Here is a 21044-nt window from a genome sequence, read left to right on the forward strand (position 1 = left end):
CGGCCGGTGTGTAACGCCGTTCGGGAAAAGTCCGGGCCGGGCTGCCTCCGTCGGCGCGGATTGCGCTGGGGAAAGTGCGTCTCAACTTGTGGCTGCGCCTGCCCGTCCCGTCGGGTAGCCCCTCTTTCTTCGTTTTTAACGTTAATGCGGTAATAACGCAGCCTTCTAACTACGGTTCAGATAACGTGTTCGCTCACTAAGAATGTGGATTTTTTGCAAGGATTTTCGTTCTGTGCCGTGCTGCCTTTCTGCTGCTGTGCTGTCCTTCCACCTCTCTGCAGCCGTCACCTTTTGGGAGCCAGAGCAGGGTTTGTTCTGTGTCCCCAGCTTTGTTTCTGGAGTGAGACGTTGCTGATACGTAACGTCCTGAACTGAAATCCACAGTCCTCACTTGTTCAAGCTGTTTTTCCCTGCTGTTCCAACAGCGCTGACCCAAACAGAGTTAATTATTAGCTTAACGCCCTTTTTAGATGGTTAAATTGTACTAGATACTTGGATTCATGAAGTGGTTTTCTTGTTGCATTTGCTGATACTTTTGTTTCAGCCCTGATTTTGGTAGACTCGTACAGTGCTTTGCCAAGACGAGTCTGTCTTTATTCCACGTTCTCTTTCCATACCTTCTACCACGTTATCGTGGTCCCCTATGCCTTGCACGCAGTGATTCAGCTCTGGTTTTTATTTAGGCTACGCTGTTCCTCCGCCGGCCTCGCAGCCGAACTACTCGAGCACATACACCATCATTCAGCAGCCTGCTGCCACCACCTCTGTCGTAGTAGTTGGAGGCTGTCCCGCCTGCAGGTAAAACCCTCTTCCACTTGAGAGATAAACTGCCCTGGGTTTTGTGTTTGAGATAAATGTCTGTATAGCTGCTAGTTTTTTTTGTCTGTGTGTGTATTAGAATGGAACTGACTAAAAAAGCACTGAAGTTTTGCAGTGCTTTAATGTGATCCATCCTAGTGGGCCCCAGACGACTGCTGTAGTTGATACAATAGGCTTCTTGCAAACATGAATCTGTCCTGTGTGGAGGAGGAAGATCTTCAAGCTGTGTTCTTAATGAAAAGGAAGTTCAGTGACGGATGCAGAGGGTGGGTTGTTGGGAGAAGGGGTGCCAGAAAGTTCTTTCTGGTGCTCTTGTGACCACTGGAAGTGAGGAGCGTGACTTCATTGTGAAACACTGTGGTTTCTGACCATGGCACTTCTGTTCTCCAGCACTGCCTGCGCTGAATCTCCCCGTTCCCCAGCCCAGGCTGCGCAGAGCCACGCGGGGCAACGGGCAGTATTGAGTGGGAGCATCAGTACTGTTGGGTTTGGAAGTTCTCTTTCTTTAGAAGTGCCTTTACTGTAGAAGTACGGGAAGAGTAATAGATGTGGTTCCAAGTGTTAATCTGACAAAGTGGTGAAAATCAGAAAAAGAGCGGTCAGCTATTAGCTGGGATTGCAATGAAAGGACAACTTCAGAGATCAACAGTTGTAAAATAGATGATCTAAAAAAAAGGAAAAGGAAGAAGGTAGGCATAACATTAGTGTTATGAGTCTGCAGTGGTTCCTTTGCACTTCTCAGCTCTGCTCATACCAGGATATTGACTAATGGGTGAAGGCAGCCTGGTTGCTGCTGGTGCAGCTGAGGCATTTGTGTGCCTGGCCAGCTCAGACTCAAACGCAGAGTCCTCCTTCTGTTAGAATGTATCAGAACCACCCTTCTGGTGTCTTATGAAAAGGCGATCGTTTTCTGCAAGTCTGAGACTTCTCTGGTCCATTTCAAAACACGTAGGAAGCAAACTTACTGGAGTGGCTTAAACGATATCAGGTTTCAGTGTGACAGACGTGATGGAGATGGCTGTGATGGCAGAGGCTGTGTCGCATGCCTTTTGGTTTTGTTAAAACTGCTGTCCATTTGAGAGTCAGCACCTGCCTGCTGAAATTCCACTAGTTAAGGCTGAGAATCCTGTACCATCTGGAGCTCTTAATCTGAAAGATGTATGTTTTAAACAGCGAGGGAAAGTAGCCTCTGAGCTGTGAGCAGAGTGTGGTCAGTCCTGCTGCTGGAGTCATTCCACTAATGCCGTATGTTTATGTGCCCAGCCAGGAGACAGAAAAGATGCTATGCCTTGCTTGGTAAGGCAGGCAGTGTGTTGTACAGACCTTGCCCTAAACCCAAGAAATCTGAAAAAAATGAATATGGAAGTATCTTCTGTGATGACTCGGGGTTGACAGACTCCTGCTGGTATCTTTAGGGTTTCTTTGTTTTTCTTGTAGCGACCCTGAGATGCTCTAGGAGATTCTTTTGAAAGGATAATTTGCAAGTACGGTATCTATGCCTAGGGTCCTTCTAGCCAAATCTGGGAAAACGAGCGAGTCCGAATATTTGTAAGGCATTCTTAAGTGACCTGATTTCAACAGTTTTCTTCAGTCATCAGCCTTGTGCTGCTGGGGGCAGCCAGAGTTCTGTACATGGCACTCCTGAGAGGCACTGTGCTGTGCAGCTCCAACTGCAGGGCTCTCCTCAGCACTGCTGAGTGTTGTTGGTCGGAATCCCAAGGACCAGCACTGAGTATCGCCGTGTCATGGCCTTCTTTGCACAGTGCTTTTTCCCAGCTATCTAGAGGAGTCAAAGCCTCGGTGATAATACTGAGGGCAGAGAAGCACTGTTTGGTTGTCTTCTGATTAGTTAAGGAGTTGATGTTGTGGTGCTGCAGCAGAAGCTGGTGAGATTTGGTGGGAAGCGTGCTGCTCCATCTGTTAGCGGGATCCTGAAGAGGCAGGGTTGGTGTTCTGGAAGGTTACACTGGCTTATTCTCTTACAGCTCAAAATCCCCTTTGACTCCTCAAGACCTTGAATGTAGTTCTAGCTCACTTCTTGGCCTGGAAACCCATTTTATGAAGAGTGCAGCATGTAAATACATTCTGAATGCCACACTGAACAGAAGGATTCTGAGAGGGCATTGGTAACATAAAAAGCTGTTAATGGTGTGTAAAAAAATTTTATTAAGCTACGAAGGCAGCCTTTCTGTTACTCCTCTGATTTGGTGCACAGTTATTAGAGAAACTCATCTGTTTTTGAACATGAGGAAAACTCTTTGGTTGTGCCAAGAATGCAACTGGCACAGCTAAGCCCACTGATGGAGTTCCTGCCCTCGGAAACAAATCAGGCTTCTGTACTATGGCATGTGAATAGTGCTGATTGAACTGAAAACTATTTCTGATGTAAAATGTTTGATGGTGAGGAGAAACATGCAGTACTGGTCTGTTATTTGGGCAGAGGCCATCTCACTGCAGTCACAGATGACTTTGGAAGTAATATCCTATGGTGGTTAGCTGGTGATCTTCAGGCTCCATTTGTCCTGTGAATTAAAAGAAATGAATATGTACAAGTATCTTCAGAAGTTTCCTCTAGAGACAGGTGGCAGTGTCCCTGGCCACCATGTTAATGCCTTTTGAAGCACTGACTTACCCTCTGAAGCACTGGTGTCTTTGAGGGATGACTCTCCCGTCTTGTGATCTGTCCCCCTTGCCTAAAGTTATTCATTAGACAGATCATCCTCATTCATCCTTGGTCAGCGTTGCTTTCTAATTACAGACTTCAGCATTGCTGTGTGTCTTGCCTTTGTGTCATGCAGAAGTCAGGCTGGCTGTGGTGCTGTTGGTTCAGTGTGAGCTCTTCCTCCAACCCAGCCCTGATGTACAGAGGATCAAACTGAGATGCGGAATGCTGTCGCTTTTACTGCAGGAAGCTGACATGTAAGGATCGGCAAAGTCTGGCTTTGAAGCTAGGAACCATCTTATGTTCCCACGAACAGTTTGAGTCACTACAGCCGGAGGTTCAGCCGTGTCAGTGTCTTTTTAGCTTGGAGATGGCAGTTCAGCAGCTTCCCTTCAGGTCGCCTCCATTTTCCTTTTCCCCATCTTTTGGTGGTGGGATTACCAACTGCAGAGGGGTATTTGCTTTCCCGTTGCTTGACAGAAGATGGATCTATTTAAAAATTGTGAAAGCATTCTTTTACCTGAAGTTTGCAGTGGGGTTCTTCCAGAACCTGGGGCAGAACCATGATTGGCCCTGGTGGGTTTTGATGTTCCTATTTGATGAGCTCTCAAGGAAGGAAAGGATGAGAGGAAAATATATTGCTTCTGGATTGTAGTGGTTTTGTCTTCTGACAGCTATAAAATACCTCCTTGAGAAGGGTTATGGTGGGTTCCAGATTGTAATAATACTGAAACTTCTGCTGGGATTGGAGAATGAGACAGCTGCGAATAAATCCTCGCTTATTCTCACATCTCTTGGAGCCTTCTTCCTGCCACAGACTGTGGGGCTTGTCTTGTTTGGATCTGACTTGCTAAAGGAGTAGGTTCTGAGATTTTGTTGGTTTTGTTTTTAAAATTCAATTAGGTGCATCACTGCTCAGAGGGTACATTCTAGGAAAATTACATTTCAATGCTAAACTCCTTCAAAATTTCAGTCTTCTGGTTTCACTTTGGTTATTTCAATCACAGGTGCTGTGTGTGATTTGATAGAAGCTCTTTCAGAGTACAGGGTTTCCGTGGCTGTTCAGAATAAATCCATTTAAATGTTAACTAATCGTTCCATTTATAATTTCACAATGTGTATCAGCTGAATATCTCAGGAAGCAGAAAGATGTGGCTATTGATCAGATGTGCCCTCTTAAGGAAAACCTGTGGGTTTGGGTTTGTGGCAGCAGGCTGACGTGCTGCGGAGACCCTTTGGGATCTTGTGAGCAAAGCCAGCTTTGAAATAGCATTTAAAAGGCTGCTCTGAAGAGGGGCAGCTGTAAAGGTGTAGCAGCTGGCGGTGCTGCTTTGTGTCACAAAGAAGACGGGCCTGTGGTGAGAATGGAAGCGGCTCCCTTTCGTTTGCTGCTGGGAACATCGGGGCCTTCTTCCCTGCTGCGCTGTAATTTGGTGGCTGCAGCAGTTAGGGCATGAAATTCAGCAGCGACTTCTGCATGTGACTGCTAAGAAGAGAGCTGTGACAGAGCAGACTTGAGTAGAAGCCACGAGTGCCTCTTGGCATTACTGGCTAGGCTAGCACAGCTGTAACTTCGACCCTGCCTGGGAGTGGAGGCACTGGGTGCTTAGCTGGTGGCCCGTTGCCCGAGGCCAGCAGGGAGGCCCTAAGCCCCTCAGAGGGGTCCCACCTGAGAACAGCGCAGCTCTGCACTTCCTGAGGGTTTTTATGCTACTGTTTTGAACCGAGTTTTGGAAGATAATCAAAACACATCTTTTTTTAATAAATGAGGCTTTATGCAGCTAACAAGGTACAGCAGAAACCCATTCCCTTAAGAGCCACTGTTTTAAATAAGAAATTAAAAATATATAAAATAATCTGGTCCCCAATTCCCAACCAGTCACTGTGTCAGAGCTGATAGCTCTGTCTTCCTGACCCCTTCGTGTGGGTGTCTGTATTCTGACAACTGGCTGTTCTTGTGGCAAGGAGGAGGAGCCTGGTCCTGTTTGCTTGGTGAAAAGGTATCCAGAGGTGCAGTAATTTGGATGTGTATGCAGGTGAGTGAGGGAAAACACAGATCAGAAACCATTGGGTGTGCACGAGCTGGGGCTGGAGGAGCTGGCAGCTCTTGCAGAAGTAATGGCATGCATTACTGTCACTCGCTGCTGCTGCTCACAGGTGACACTGCTTAACCTAGCTGCTCTTGCTGCATTGGGTAGGATAGGCACAAAGAGGAGCTGTCTCTGTTTCCTATTCACAGTTAACTTTGGAAGTGGCACGCAAATCTATCCTGCTTGTCACCTTCTGACAGCCTCCACTGAAATCTAAAGTTAAAGACTCTGCCAGCGCTGTGGCTGGGAATGGACACAGCTCTGAGATCTGCACTTGTTTATGGGTCTGATCGGCGTGTGAGACAGCTGCAGGGTCCTGTCAGCAAAGTGTAGTTTCTTTTCATGCCCTGCAGGGCTGATCATGCACCTGGAGTGCTGTCTTTGATTGGGATGACCATTGGTTGTCACTTAATAAGGGATGAAAAAACGCTGATAAGCGTACATTTAAATGCTGTGATGTAGTGTTAAGTCTAAAAATGCCCACATTAAATTGCACTGGTGTTGAGTTTGCAAATCTCAGTGTTGCCTCTCTGATCCTGAGCGTGAGACTTCATGTTTAGAGACTTACTTTCAAGAAAAGATTTGTCTGAAAAGTAATTTGGCATTAAATGCTCGTCAGTGGGGAGAACTGACCTTACTTTATGGAGCTGGCAGCTGCAGTATAGCTTAAATCCTAGACACTGCTTGCAGTATAAATAAACCTTTCCACTTTTAGATGGGGAGTGGTGCACTTCTAATCAGCTTATGTGTGGTTATGCCATAGAACAAAACTTATGTTTGGTTCCGTTAACGAATCTACAGTTTGAATATGGAATCTGACCACCCTGTCGCTGAGGTACACGAGCACAAACTGAAATATTCATGTTCTCCTTTATAAAAAGTCTTTTCCTCCTCCTCCATTTAGTAACTCCCTAAGCAGGGGTGGTGATTGGATAAGCGTTCATCTAAAATTAGGTGCTGACACAAACCCACAGACCAGAGAGTGCTCGTGTAGTGACTGCTGTGGTGTGACTGAGTGCCGTGCAGCGCCGTGCTGCAAGTTGGGCACATCCGTACCTCTGCTGCATCCCAAGCCATGGCTCTGGTGCTGCTGGTGCTCCCCCCGTGCTCTGTCCCTCAGGGCCTGGTTCTGCTGCTGGTGGTGAATCTCACAATTTGTTGCGTTATTTTTATTTTTTAACTGGCACTCAGTGTGACCAAAGAGCGCTTCCCAGATCCCCGTGTTTAGGGGGAAGCGTTTGAAGTAAATTCTATTTAAAGTGTCAGAGACATCTGCTGAGCGGAGGACTCGGCTCCTTGCAGGCTCATTCAGAGGGCTGATGGTAACAGGTTGGACAGCAGTCCTCAGTGCTGGGTTTGCAGCTCCGTAGGGCTGAGCAGAAATACCTGGTGAGCCCTCTGATGTTCAACCAGTGCCTGCGTTCCTTGAGGCCAAACCACAGCGAGGCTGTTTATGTTCTTCCCTGAGCACTGGCTTACTTGTCACAAAGGTAGACTCCAGGGAGGGAGCTTAGCATGAAATTCATACCAGACAAGGAAAAGACACACAAACACTAACAAAGCAAGAGCCAAATGCTTCTAGGAAGAGGATGCTCAGTGTGTGCAAACTGAAATGCTGCGTTAGTGTAATAGCAAGACAAGGGAGGAGTTTGTAGGCCCCACGTACTGTGCTGCATACTTGGTGGGCCTTTTCCAAAGCAATGCTTTTTGTGTCACTGAAAGGCCTGGAAATGGGCTTTGCCTTTCCTGGATGGATCTGTAGTACTGGAAACTAAAATCTGTAGTTACTTAGAGACGTCTGCATTGTGTCTGTACCTGTCTGCAAGTGTAGTGTCCTACCTGGTTCACCTGTGCAGAGGGAAACAGAGCGGCCTTATCTGACATTCCCCAGCTTCTGCCACTGATCTTTATTTGGGGTGTTCAGCATCTCATGCTTTTCCACAAATACCAGACACAATATTTGACTACAGCACAGTCTTTAATTACAGTCAAATTTGGGGGTCACTTACAACAAAATTGTTCAGTTCCAGTGTCTGGATGTGCCCTAGCGAAGAAATTGTGATGAAGCTTTCCATATCTGCATACAGAAGTCTGGATGAAACATTCATAATCCTGAGTATATACAGCAAAATATCTGCCTTTGTAGCGTATTTGCCTTTCTTCCAGTTGTGACAGTGCTGACTTGTTCTGTTGGTAACTTCTTAATGACTCCTTCCACATTTCTTTCTCCTGCTGTACCTTCTGCCCCTCTGCTGTTCTTCCCACCCCTCTTTTGGTTTAATGGGGAATTCTCTGTGGTGAGAGGGGAAGGGAAACGTCTGCTGGTGCTGTGGTGTGATGGGAACCCTGGGCTGGAGCTCATTGTAGCAGAGCAAAGGGCAGACTGAAGAGCACTGCTGGACAAGCTGAGCTCCTCCAGTGCCTGTACTTTGTGAGAGTACTGTTGGCTGAGGTGATGCAGGGCAAGTGCTGTGAGTCAGTGGCCAGTGTGCCAGACTGAGGGTGCATTACTGCAGCAGAGATGGTCTGGTTCCTTTTTGTCTGCTGGCACACGGTGTAGTTTGTCAGCACTTTCAGTGCAGGGGTAGAAATGGTTTATGTGCCAGGTGGGGGAGGCGTGAAGCCTTCTCTGAGACCCTCAGAAACCTACTGGCATTCTTGTCAACAAGCCTGTAGGCACAAAAGGGCTGTGTGATGATGTTCATCAGCCCCATTGGAGCCATTTGCAGCATCAGCTGGATAGAGAGGGGGGTTACCAAACCTGGCTACAGAAGAAAGCTCCAGCAAACTGCGTGAGAGGCTGTCCTCTCTCCAAGAAATCTGCTCCTGCTGCTGCTGCTGCTGCATCTCTAGTTAATGGTCAGTGTCAAAACTTGTAGTAGAAGAATTAGAAGAATTAGAAATTGAACGGGGATTCTGTGCTTTAAGTTGATTCATTCTTTCAGTCAACAACTCATGGCAAGAGCAGCTGAATGAAATCCAGGAGCGCAGCAGTGAGCTGGAGCAGCTTTCTGCCTCGGCAGCCCTTTGTGGAGGTCTCAGCAGTGCTGCCTGCCCCGTGCTTTTGCAGAAGATAAAAAGACATCTATTTACAGAGCTGTGGCTGTGCTGCCCCATTCTTACACACACCTTTGTTTCAGCTGGAGAACAAGATACTTAATGATACCAGAGCAATCATAGAAAGTACTTTGTACATGTTTGATAGTGCTTGTATTACCAACAGTGTCTGTGAGGGACAAGCCAGAATCACTGTGCTTTACGACACGTGCTGAAAGGAGAGGTGCCATCCTGGAGAAGGATGGCTTTGTGGGCTTCGGCAGCATCACGGGTAAAGTTTAAGTTGGACTTTTAAGCTGATGTCGATATTTGGATTTGTGATTTGGTAATGGAGGTATAAGATTAGGAGCTAAAAGGGACTGGAAGGAGATGTTAAGTTTTTCCCAGTGTCTGAAGAGGAAGAAGTGCTATGAAACTTTGCAAAAAAAGTGGGTACCTACATCACTGGAACTAATTCTGCAAAACTTGCACCATGTCAGAACAGTGCTAGGAAAGGGAGATGAGACTGAAGTTTGAACAAGATGTGAACTTCTAAACAACTGCAGTAAGGGAACGGTCTCAAAATCTGCATCTTCTTTCCTTCACTCTATTTCATTGTACAGTAGGGTGTCTGTGAGCACTGGGTAGGGAAAAAAACAACCTTCAGGCACCTTGTCTGTGTTGGTGAGTATTGCAAGGTCACTCAGCTCTGCTCCTGTTGACTTTCACTGTAGTGGTCAGTCAGAGGAGGGCCCTCCTCGTTCAGGTGTTCTGCTCACCTCTGGGTTCTGACTGCTTATTGTAGCTGCTCAAATTTCTTATGCTGTTAAGCTGTTATTCCTGTGAAGTTGGGTGCCAAAGTGTGAGCAGGTGGCAACCTGTGTGCGTTCTTCAGGGCACTTGAATTAAGCAATGTCTGCAATGAATACAGCTGCTCTGAGCGGCTGTCTGTTGGAGCAGTCCAGGCCTGTGGTGGTTGATAAATAGCTGCTCTCTGGAACTAAGATACTGGTTTGAATTAAACCTTTCATGTGTCTTATCTGCAGTCCTTGCTCTTATCACATGAGAATTTCTTGGGTTTCTTTAAGCGATACAGTTCAAAGCCTTCTGCTGCAAGCTGTGAGCAGAAAAGCCTTTTAAAGGGGGGGGGAACCTGTTTGCACTGCACTTCCTTCTGCTGCATGGAAGGTTTTCTTATTGAGTGAATGTCAGCTCACAAAGAGGTAACCTTGGGTTAAACGTAGTGGGGGTCTTTGACTCAGTCTGTTTTCCATTTCTGCAGGGTTGGCGTGCTGGAGGACACCTTCACCTGCCTCGGTGTTCTGTGTGCCATTGTGTTCTTTCCAATTGGGATTCTGTTCTGTCTCGCACTGAGGCAGCGAAGATGCCCAAATTGCGGGGCGGCTTTTGGCTAAGTGGGATGAACGTGGATGTGCTATGGAAGCTACAACTGTTAGCCTACTCTTTCTAATGTAAATGTCATGTACAATCATTTTATTTGCTTCAGACCTGTTTTGTAAAGTGTGAAGAAATTTAGTCTCTTGCATGTAATTTAAACTTAATCTTTTATGAGCATGTGCATTGCAAAACATGAAAACCGAACTTGTTTTCCATGTTTAGTGGCACCTCTTGAAAACTAAATAAAACTGCTTTTCCTTTTGCAATCCTCAACTTGTGGCTGGATTATTAAATATGTGACTAATGTGTCTGATAACGTGTATAGTATGCAAGTGAAGTTAATAATCCTAGCTACAGACCAGGATGGAAAATAGTGGTGTTTTAGGGTTGTACATGTGAGGTGAGGGGATGTATTTGCCTCCCCAGGTGGATCCCTGCATCTGCAGGCTTTTGAGGAAAGCGGTGTGAATGCTGTCTGTGCTACCACCACGTAATAGCTGTGGGTGAGCGTGTCTTCCTTCTGCAGAGGGCTGCTCAGAGCCTTGGTTTAGTGAGGGCAGGTGCTGCTGATGGGCACAAGTGTTATCTCCAAGGGTTTGCAGCAGCAAATCCTACCTGCTGCAGCAGTGGTTTCCTACCAGCAGGGAACTGGTGGTAGTTCTACACCACCGGTCGTTTCTGGCTGCAGAGGGAAATGCTTACCCAAGAAGAGAGGCTGTGGCACTGCTCAGTTCCAAGAATAAAGGTTTAGGCACGTCACTGTTTCATTCTGATAAGGAACTGTTGAAGGTCTTTGACTTGCCTTTCTAATGTTTTGGCTCGGGTGTGAGTTATGCCCTTGAGATGTGTTTGCAGATGGCTGTGAGGCACTCATGGAAGGTTCCATCGCCAACAAACCTGACAGGCAGTGCAAGGGGAGGAGGTGGAATGAGGGGCGCTGGTCTGCAGCCAGCAGGTTCCTGTGCTGCTTTTCACACCCAGCAACCAAAGGCATTTTCTGTCACTCACAGCCACTATAGGGGCAGCCCTGGGATGCTGCAGGAGTGTGTGCTGTACTTATGGAAGGTGGGGATGACCGGGAATGAGGGCTGAGCACTGGAACAGGTCAGAGAAACACATTGCACAGCAGCTCCGTGCTGTACAGCCACAGTGTGCTCAACCTTGTGCAGAATAGACACCGTAAGATTTGAGGCTCATTTCTAAGGTGATTATTACAGTAGGAAGAGAGTTCTTTGGACGAGCTGTATCTATCTGATGCAGGAAATCAAGCCTGTAGTGAGGCACAACCCTGGGACTGAAGTTAGGTGTATCAGTTATATTTTGCTCAGTGAGATGCTGCATTCTGCTGCCATTTGTGCCACTGCTTGGCTCCTTCACAAGAAAACAACCTTAATCCAAGGCTGCATTAACAGAGCAATGAACCACTTCAGCAGTAGTGGTGTAAGGAAAAGCATGGCACTTGGACTGTAAGATTTTTATATGACTGAAGTTTGATGGTATGTTTAAAATTATATGTATTACTGAAGAATGTGTTGACAATATATTAGACTTGAAATAGGTTTATGTTAACTTTCTATAACTTGTATCTGCCATTAAACAAAGCATTACATATGCATAGAGGATAAATATTTATTTATAACCAAGAGTGTCTTTTTAAACAAAATAATGTGTTGTCACTGTATACAGACAATTCTCTACGCTGGAATAAGGCAGTTGGTACATTGCTGTATTAAAAAAAATCAATCAGCCTTTTCTAATTGAGTAAGTGGCATAGGCAAGGCTTGCATTCTACAGCTTACCGTGGCAATTTCCAAACAACAAATGCCAAATCCTCAGATCTGTGAGCTTTTAGTTAGTCAGATTGCCTGGAGCATCCACACGATCTCCAGGATCTCCACAATTCCATCCCCTGCAGAAGGCGTACTGTAGAACCAAGCTGAGCTGCTCCAACCATAGCCCAAAGCAACAGCCTCATTAGAAAGAATGCTTTTAAAAATCAGAAATCCATACCAGTATGATTCTATTTTACAGTAATTACACTTAAATAATTTTTAGAACAAGTTTAGCTAGCAATTGTCATTACTGCAAATGATGTTTGTAAGGGTCATCTATTCATCGAATAATGGGTGCTGATCTGTCGTTTGTTACTGTTGGTCTGAGTTTCACAGTTGCAAAAGGATTTTCTCCACTGAAAAGAAACGCACAAAGTTACTGCGAGGTTTGCCGTGCTACAAGGAGCATTGCTGGAAGAACACGTTACAATTTCACACTAGCAGATTCTACACAACTCCAGGCTCAGCCTAGCGTTTAAAACAGCCTCACACAGGAGAACCGTCTTGACAGCAGTCCCAGGTTTGGTAAGTTACTGCCTGGTTTGGTCTGGATGTTCTTTCAAAGGCTTCCAGAGAAGTTTGGATTTAACCCCCCCTCTGTGCCAAACCACAGGAGAAGCACGTGCTGCTCTGGGAGGTCTGTGCTCCCCTAACGGCACTTCTGGCACCGGGGGGCTACACTGCTGCCAGTGGTCAGAGCAGCTCAGGAAGAAGCATCCTCAGTTCCCCTCACAGTCAATACAGTAACATACATCAAACTAAAAATCAACACAACCATAATTGAATAAGCAGCTTTAAAATGTACCTTAGAAAGGGTGGTTTTACAATGCCATTCATGTCGGGTTTCTGTAAGAGAAAGGATACGGGTACAGATTTAAAAAAACAGAACGTCTACAGGTGATCTCCTCACTGTCCTGCTAAAGAAAAGAGGTTCTACCATTCAAGCAGGATGAAATATTTAGTAACTCGGAGTAATAGCTGTCTAGTTGAGCTGTGGAGAGGTGGGCAGAAGAGAATGTTCTGAGAACATCCAAACACCACCAGCTGTGTGTGCATACAGTGTAGAGGATGGGGTCATCTTCCCCAGCGGGGTCAGTTCTGTTTTGTTTTCCCAAGATCAGCAAATACGCTTGAGTTCTAGCCTGCACTGTATAGGTAAAAATATCAAACATCGCTGAAAACTGGCAACCAAAAGAAGGAGGACAGAGTGCCAAAAAACCCAACAGTGCATACAAACAGCCACCAAACAGCCAAACCCCCCAATCCCACCACCACAGAAACCCTCCTGCGTTCTGGGACTGTTGATTTGAGCGTGTGAGTGAAGGCACCTCCCGTGATGACTTCTGTGAGCAGTGAGGGTGGATGCAGAGCAAAGCAGCGAGCCCTGGCAGCACCTGTGGTTTAACCAGCAGTGGCTGCGTGGGAGCGGCACGAAAAGAGGAATGACTTTGCACAGGTATTGCTGATATTTTGTTGTCATCAAATGGTCGTGTTTGTTTGAATGTACAATCTGAAAATGCTTTTGCAGCTACAGTCTGCACTGTACTTTTGTGATGAGATTTCCTTGATTTTTGTGAATTTGAGATTACCCAGGAGCTGGCAGTGTGGCACTGACAAGCATTCCTTCCTTTAGGGTGCAGTGCTTGGGTGCCATGAACTCAGCTGCCGTAACGGGCTGCCATGCCTGCTGCACAATGTAAGGCTTTGGCAAACATTAAACTTCTCCTCTTTTCACTAAACTTTGAGTATAATTGTATTAAATTTTAAGTATTTCAAATGGCAAACTAATTGCATTGCTTCTAGGAGGTGTCAGATTAGGTTCAAAGCAAAAGTGAACTTTTGACTACATGTTCTAGCATACAGAAGCATTCTTGGGCCTGGCAGCAGAGCAGTGGCTGTTGACTTGCACAGAAGCAGGGAAACAAGGAAATTCTGCAGCTTTCCGAAGGAATGAAAGTAAATAGTAATTCTGGAGTGAAATCCTGTGGTGTGAGTGCAGTTCTCTTCCTTTTGTATACCAGGTAAGAATCAGGGGTCACAGCAAATGTCTATCTGCTACACGTTATGGGGGACCTCAGCAACAGTTATGAGACCTCAATGCGTTTGTCTTCTGTTCCTAAAAGGCTGTAAGCACCGTTTGGCCTCCAGGGAGAACAAGCAGTTCTAGTTAATTCCATCCTCGCCTATCAGCCAAAATCACTCACCTTTTCTCTTGGTTTTTCAGTGCAACAGGCATGTTAGTCCACAAGCCTTAAGTTTATTCATAACGCCCCTAAACCAATACTGCAGAAAGAACATTCTTATGGTTGACCACTCTTGAGAGCCAACTGAGGCCAGACAGCAGCACAGCACGGTGACACCAAGGCAATGTGATGCATTAGAGGCCTACAGGAGGTCACCTTTTACTTGTGACAGGGCAAAGAATTCTCTGTACTGCTGGCCTGGCAGCTTTCACAGACTGATACACCTTTTAACTATTGTGAACGTAATTACATTTGAAGGACATGTCGATCCCCAGAGCTCTCAACAGAGTCAGAATAAATGAACCTGCGTATAAATCTGACATTACATAATTGTTAAGGCTTATTGCTTTTTTATCCAAAAATGAAAACCACCTATGTGTCAAAATATAGACTCTTTCTTCATTATTATTTTAGAAGTTCCCAGACACTTAATTTGAAAGTACTGCTTTCCATGAGAATGTTTCTCAAGTTTCACAGATTCCATTTCTCTGCTGTGCAGAACGGGGCTTCTAGTGCTCTTAATTATATCCCCAAACAACTTGTCACCCTTCTTACTACTCTAGGTAGACTGAGATACCAGAAAAGCATAATAACACTAGAGAGTATTAAGGGCCTCATTTAAGAGCTCAGTTACGTAGGTCAGGAAGAGTAAGCGGTGCAGAACACTTAGATTAATGCATTGGTTACTTACCGGACCTGCACTTTCTGGTTTGTCAGTTGGTGTTTTAGCAGCAGTACCTTTGGAAGACTCCATTCTCTTATCTGGAGTTGAACCCAGATAGTCTGGTGGTGGGAGGACAACACCAGCTTTTTCTGCAAGATTGACTGAGCTGATGCTTCTAACCGGCGCAGTGCTGCAAGACAGAACCCAGCAGGTAACGTGTTCAGTTCCACAATACACCTCTCCTCCTTGTCTTTAGTCCCAGGAAAGAACAAAAATGTGTAATTAAGGCATATAATCTCTCTGAAGTCCGTGGGACTTTAAAGTTGGAGTGATGATCGTTCTTAGGTCTCCGTGTAGCCACTAAACCATGGTAGTGTGATCCAGGTGTGATAGTACAGACAGTTAGAGGTACTTACTGTATGTGTTGCTGAACAACTGGTGGTGTAAGCAGAAAACTAATATTTCTAATCCATTTTAAAGAAGATTTGGGTATTTTTTGCACATTCCATTCAAAATATTACCTTGGCACTGGAACAAAGGCTTTTTCTTCTGTTTCTTCTAGTGGTCTAGTATATGATGATGGAAACCATCCTTTTCTGTAATAGAAAAGGATTTCAATTTCATATGATATAAAATTGGAAAGATTCTTCAAAAGTCAACACTGGACAAAACAGACTCTAGAAGATGTAATGTTTAACGGCCTGGGTTCTGGTATACAAGATCTCCCTGAAAGTGAGATTCCCTGCAGTGAGATTCACCTGATAGAAGTTCCCAGTCAGTGACAGCAGAAAAAGTGAAAAACCATGTACTAATATCTGCAAGAGACACTTTTCCTTCATGTTCAAATTGGGTAATAAAGTGATTGTCTTACACTTTAGTTGACTCATGCTCCCCATAAAGCCAGCCATCCTTTTCTTCAGATACAAGAAGTACGATGGTGTCTCCCTGTGCAAAGCTAAGTAATGTCTTGTTATTTCCAGCAGTGTGCGGAAAGATTGTCTTTACTTTCTGCCTTTTCATTATGTTCAGCCCTGTGGCAACAGAAGTTGAGCGCGATAAACTGGCATCATCTGAATTCTCTGCAAAATTAAAAGCAAAATTAACTATTTTAACAAAATACAATTAGCTGCCAGGAAAAGCAGATTTGGTAAAGCAGTACTCAAGTGCAGTGTAGTTGTGAGACTTTGTTCTGTTTGGGTTCTGCTTAGACTCTCAGTTATCTACCAATGTTTCTTATCACCAGAGTTCTTAATAACATTGGTATTTGTATACATGCACACATGCTACCACAGTAACGTTGAACCAACAGTCATAAAAAGTTATATAAGTGTTAATTTGCTTCTGCTTTCTTCTCTTGGCATAAGAAATGCTAACCAGAAAAGACTGAAAATTTTCCGTTCTTAAAACAAGTCCAAGATTTGATTTCATTATTATGACCAGCACTGAGCTTCACCTGATCAATGAGAACTGCAGACACTTGGCACTTTGCAGACATGGGATGTTCTCCAGAAGATGATTTAAAGGATGTCTCAAAAATGTGTGTTATTTGACCACTTTAAAGGCATTTTTAAGGAAGGAATGCTGGAACTGCTGGTCTAGCACTGAAGAGTTCTGCATTTGTTTTGTTGTGATGTAGGCTTAGTTCTTTCCCTGTAGCAGAGTAAGTCAAAGACTCATATTTTACAAACTAATAAAATACTGTAAGAGCATTTTACAGTTCAGGAGAAGAAGTACAGGACAGCTTGTTTTGTCCCACGTGCATTCTTTCCTGGCTGCTGTACACTCTTAAAGGAAACCACAGCAAGACTGCAGTGTTGGTTCATGTCTGTTAGTGTGCACAGAAATAATGGTGCGTATCTGATCCAAAATCATGGAATGTATGCCTCTGGTAAGATTGAGGGCACAGAGAGCAGTTGAGCTGTGTTAATCAGGGATGCATGGCAAATGATTGAAGTGAAAGTTTACGATAGGTAGCTTCATTTTATTGTGAGCAGTTATTTCCTTCTTATGACATGCACTTCACCTGTTAGGTAACTGATACGTGAACACCCTGTAAAGACCATCTTACATTCCCCCACATATCCTGGAATTCAAATCCTGGTAGTAGTCACAAAATCCCCAAGAGAATTTTGAGTTCTGTAACACCTCCTTTGCACACACATGGCTTGCAATGAAATGACACTCACCTGCTGCACTGGTTGGCCTTTCAGGAGACACCTTTGGACCCGTGGCAGGATTGCTGAACATGTCCACAAGTGGACTGGTGTATGCCCTGCCAACAGGAGCAGGGGGCACCTTTGATGCATTTTCATTATGAGCATAATAATTGTTTCCAATCTAGAATCAGAAAAACATTGTCCTAATAGAGAGGTGACACGACTTCCTGGCTTATTTGCAACATAACCTCTAGAAAGCAACGCTCAGGTTTTCCCAGATCTGCCTGTGTAAGGCCTTTCTGCTGGGCCTACCTTGCTATGAAACTTCTGATAGAATAGTTTGCGAGGATCCTGTTCCCTGATACACAGTAACTGTGGAAATGCTATGAAAGCCCCAGCTTTCACAAACAGCCCACTCATGCATAGATCAGTACATTTCTTAACATAACTAGTGGAGGAATTGAATTTAGAAATTCAATAACCAGTGGTAACACAACGTGCAAATAGGGGAATTGAGAATTTAATTTCTATTTCAATATTCTGTAGTAAGAATCAGAGGGAAGAAGGAAAGGGTAAAATTTAGTTTATCTTGAACCTCAAGTACGCAATTCCTAGCACTTACAGACAGGAACGTTGGAAATAGAGTGGCAAAAACTAGGGTAGTCCTAAGGCTGTGCTCTGCAGGAAAGCCCTGGACACCCAACTGGAAACAGGCTTCTCTGCCTGTGTGCTTCTGCCTGCTTTACTCTGTGTACTTCTCCAGCAGCAAAGTTTCAGCTTAATGGTTTTGCTTTCCTACCCAACCCCAGTGAATTTCAGCTGATGCATGTTATAGCCTTGAATCCAAATCCTTAAGTACAATAGAAACAGTGAGGACAATCTGGACCCATTTGAAAGAGAGCCTTTAACTATCAGGGAATGACATACCGTGGTGTTTCTCTCTGTCATTGGTGAAGGCTGCGGAGTTCCTGATATTGGAGTGGAACCAGGTGTCCTTATTTCATCAATCATCATTTTGACTTTTTCAGGAACTTTGGTGGCATCACTACAGATCTCCTGCCACCCAGGCAGCTTGGCATTGAGGAATTCTGCACACTGCATCCAAATTTAAGAGGTACTCATCAAAGATATGTTTTGCATAAAATTACACAGAACTACTTGCTAATTTTTGTTACAGAAAAAAGATAACTGAAGTGAAATGGAAGTCTTTTCAAACACGTTCAAGGCTAAGTAATATCTCTTTGAAGTATATAGAAGAAAGAGATGGTCCTTTTTCAGGGTCAGATATCAGAAATGCCATACTTAATGTGTGATTTTTTAAGAAGTCACAGTAACCCTTTACCATTTGCAACAGCACATTTATGAGAATATCACATTGTAGACATTCTCTACAAACAGATCACAACACTTGTCTGGCACTACAGTGCTCCCAGTGCTATCTAAACTATCTGTGGCACTCTCATCTAGGTACTAGAAGAGATTTTAAGATCTCTGATGATTAGATTTCAGGAGCTTCGTTTTTATTTACATGCGTGCCACCGACCTGAGCGTGATAGAAGTGCATGTGCTGGGTAAAACTGCAGTGCTTGTCAACTAGAAAGCAGAATCTTCTTTTTTCTTCAAGTAGAGCTTCTCTACAGCCTTCTGCAATAAATCTCTGAATGTCAGTCTGTCGAGAGCTTACGGTTTCCAAATACTAAGGGAAAAAAGTAAATAATTCACATGCAGTCTGTGAGTTTTACTTGATACTCTATCCAGTTACTGAAGCGTGTTCCAAAAAGACAAGAAAAAGTTATCAGAAAGGTGGGGTGGAGTGACTCTGCTGCCAGGTCCTTCTCTTTTTATGCACACACCTGACTTCTCCAATCTCACACGTATTCTATTATAGGCAATCAGTACCGGGGTGTGAAGCACCAGAGGAGATTCAGAAGTCAGGAGGAATTTCTTCATGGAGGGGTGGCTGGGCCTCCCTGGACCAGCTGCACAGGCACTGGTGGAGCTGCTGTTTCTGGAGCTGGAGAGACGTGTGGATGTGGCACATAGTTTAGGGCTGGACTTGGTAGGTCACTGGATGGTTGCACCTGATGGCCTTAAGAGTTTTTTTTGACCTAAATGATTTTATGATTTTACTGTGTGTGTGGTGTGTGTGTGTATAGACAACGAAGCAAAAGAAGAAAAAGAATTCTATCTTCTAAATTAAATGCTGTAACAAAGAAGAATATGACTTTAAAGCAGCAGCAGCTGAGCAACTTTAAGGCCACAGGTGTTCTCTAATTGGACTAATTACCTTCATCTGCTCTATAGCAGTTATATTTACTCTCACAAAGCTTTAATGAATCTATTCTTCATTTTAGAGAGGAAAAATGAGTTACTAAAGAGACTAAAATGTATTTATCTGAGGTTATGAAAGTTTGTGACTAAAATGTGCTTAAAGGCTAATTCTTAAATTCTCTGTCCAGTACATTAAAAATGAACTGTTCTGAATGTGGGTTAAAACAGTGTAAGAAGTAAGAGCTGGTATGATTTATGCTTATGTGCCTTGTTATAAACAAAGCTTTATTTAAAGAAAAAAAAAATAGAAAAACATAGAGGAAAAAATATAAAAGCTAACCTAACATTGTATCTCAGAAAATAGTCACCATTTTATTTGAAATAACAAGTCACCTATCTGCTCTTCCTTGCCACTTCTGGTTTGGCCTCAAGATGGCAATGCTGCGTAAGAACAGCAGCGAAGTAATAAATAAGTTGTACGGCCTGCTTGGGGAAATTCAAATCACTGCTGAATTTACACAACGTAGCTGAGTAAACTGCTGCGTAAAGGTGCAGGTCCTGAGGTGCTTTAAGGCTGTTCACCAAGTAGTGGCCATCTAGGAAACCCTGAAGCTGAAGCAAACGCCTCTGAACGCCTACAGCAGCACAGCCAGCATTTAATTTGAGCTGCAGTAATTATTGTAGGAGTGCCTTTAACGTACAACAGCTCTGAGAAATCAAAAATACACATTCTTTGAAGTTAGTTCAACTTGCCAAACAACATGCATGGCAGCTGTGAATTAACTAATTGCATTGCATGCACAAAAATTGTTGTAGGCTTCAGAAGTCAAGCTTTGAAAGCCCCGGATAGGACCTGTAATAGCTTAATGTTTTCTGCTGACCAATTCTCATGCAAAATAAAATTAAAAAAAAGAAAAAAGCAAACCAAGAGCCAACACACTGACCTCCATTTCTTTATGCTCATATTTCATTACATTTCGTGCTCCTTGGCTTTTCCTTCGGATTTTTTTCAGCTCAGCCTGAGACTTCTCTAGGGAATCCAATTTACTTCTGTGTTCGGTTTGGTACCTCTTTAAAGTTGCCTGCAATCAGAGCATTTACAAACATCTCAGTGCTCTCCACAACGCTGCCTGTGTAAGCAGCTAGAAAGCATTACCATAGATATTGCTAATGCATGTCAGATGAGACGACCAAGTGCTTTTCTCAGCTGTGGGTTAAAAATGCTATGAAGGCATGCACTGGTTCCTATTTGAACTCAAAATAAGCACAAATGCTTTTGCCACGTTTAAGTAGAGCTCAAATCTAACAGTGATTAATAAACTGCTAGGGACCAACTGATCAATAAAAGATGCCCTCTTTGGTATTAGAACTGAATGTACTTACGGTCATGTATTTTACATCCAGGTCTGTTTTCTTCTCCAGTTCAGATATAATTTCCTTATGAAATTTCTTAAACTTTAAAGCAAATAAATTAAGGGTTATTAAAAATCGGCAAAAGCGGTTTTTAATTTCAAAAGGTGAGGTAGGTTAAGAAATGCTTGAACTTACACTTTCCTCTAGACTGTCATTAAGTTTCTTGTGCGTTCTTGAAATTTCTACCAGAACTTGGCCTGTTGGGAGACACACAACCATATTTCTTTCTTTCATAGAGTTCTGGAGCTGGTTAACAAGCAGCAATAAAATACATATAACAAATAAATTTGTTAGCTATATTAAGAGAGATAGGAAACTTCCTGCTGTTTCTTAGCACAGCAGTTTAAATAATTAAGTGTATCTGGCCACAAACAAACCAAGAAGCTCATAAATGACAGGAAAATCATCAGTCCTGTTACTGTGCAAGCAAGACTTGGTGTGACAGACAAAGTAACTCCTT

At 44.0% G+C, this 21044-nt stretch overlaps 2 protein-coding genes across 2 annotated transcripts; one reads left to right on the plus strand and one right to left on the minus strand.

The window, feature by feature from the left end:
* Positions 1 to 14: 14 nt before the first annotated feature.
* Positions 15 to 10278, plus strand: BRI3 (brain protein I3; the record flags this gene model as incomplete). The annotated part of the gene is made up of 3 exons (XM_010719856.2): positions 15 to 114; positions 684 to 798; positions 9890 to 10278. Coding segments are annotated over 3 exons (348 nt in total), but the record flags the coding sequence as incomplete, so codon positions are not given.
* Positions 10279 to 11548: 1270 nt separating this feature from the next.
* Positions 11549 to 20826, minus strand: BAIAP2L1 (BAR/IMD domain containing adaptor protein 2 like 1). Its single transcript, XM_010719686.3, has 11 exons — positions 20720 to 20826; positions 20555 to 20626; positions 20116 to 20253; positions 18444 to 18596; positions 17828 to 17995; positions 16931 to 17081; positions 15616 to 15823; positions 15266 to 15340; positions 14772 to 14934; positions 12643 to 12683; positions 11549 to 12193 (listed from the first exon to the last, which is right to left on the minus strand). The coding sequence occupies exons 1-11, from the start codon at positions 20816 to 20818 to the stop codon at positions 12118 to 12120; spliced, it is 1344 nt and encodes a 447-aa protein (XP_010717988.1). The 5' UTR covers positions 20819 to 20826; the 3' UTR covers positions 11549 to 12117.
* Positions 20827 to 21044: the final 218 nt, after the last annotated feature.

This window comes from Meleagris gallopavo, chromosome 16 (genome assembly GCF_000146605.3).
Source record: "Meleagris gallopavo isolate NT-WF06-2002-E0010 breed Aviagen turkey brand Nicholas breeding stock chromosome 16, Turkey_5.1, whole genome shotgun sequence".
In the NCBI taxonomy this organism is placed as follows: Eukaryota; Metazoa; Chordata; class Aves; order Galliformes; family Phasianidae; genus Meleagris; species Meleagris gallopavo.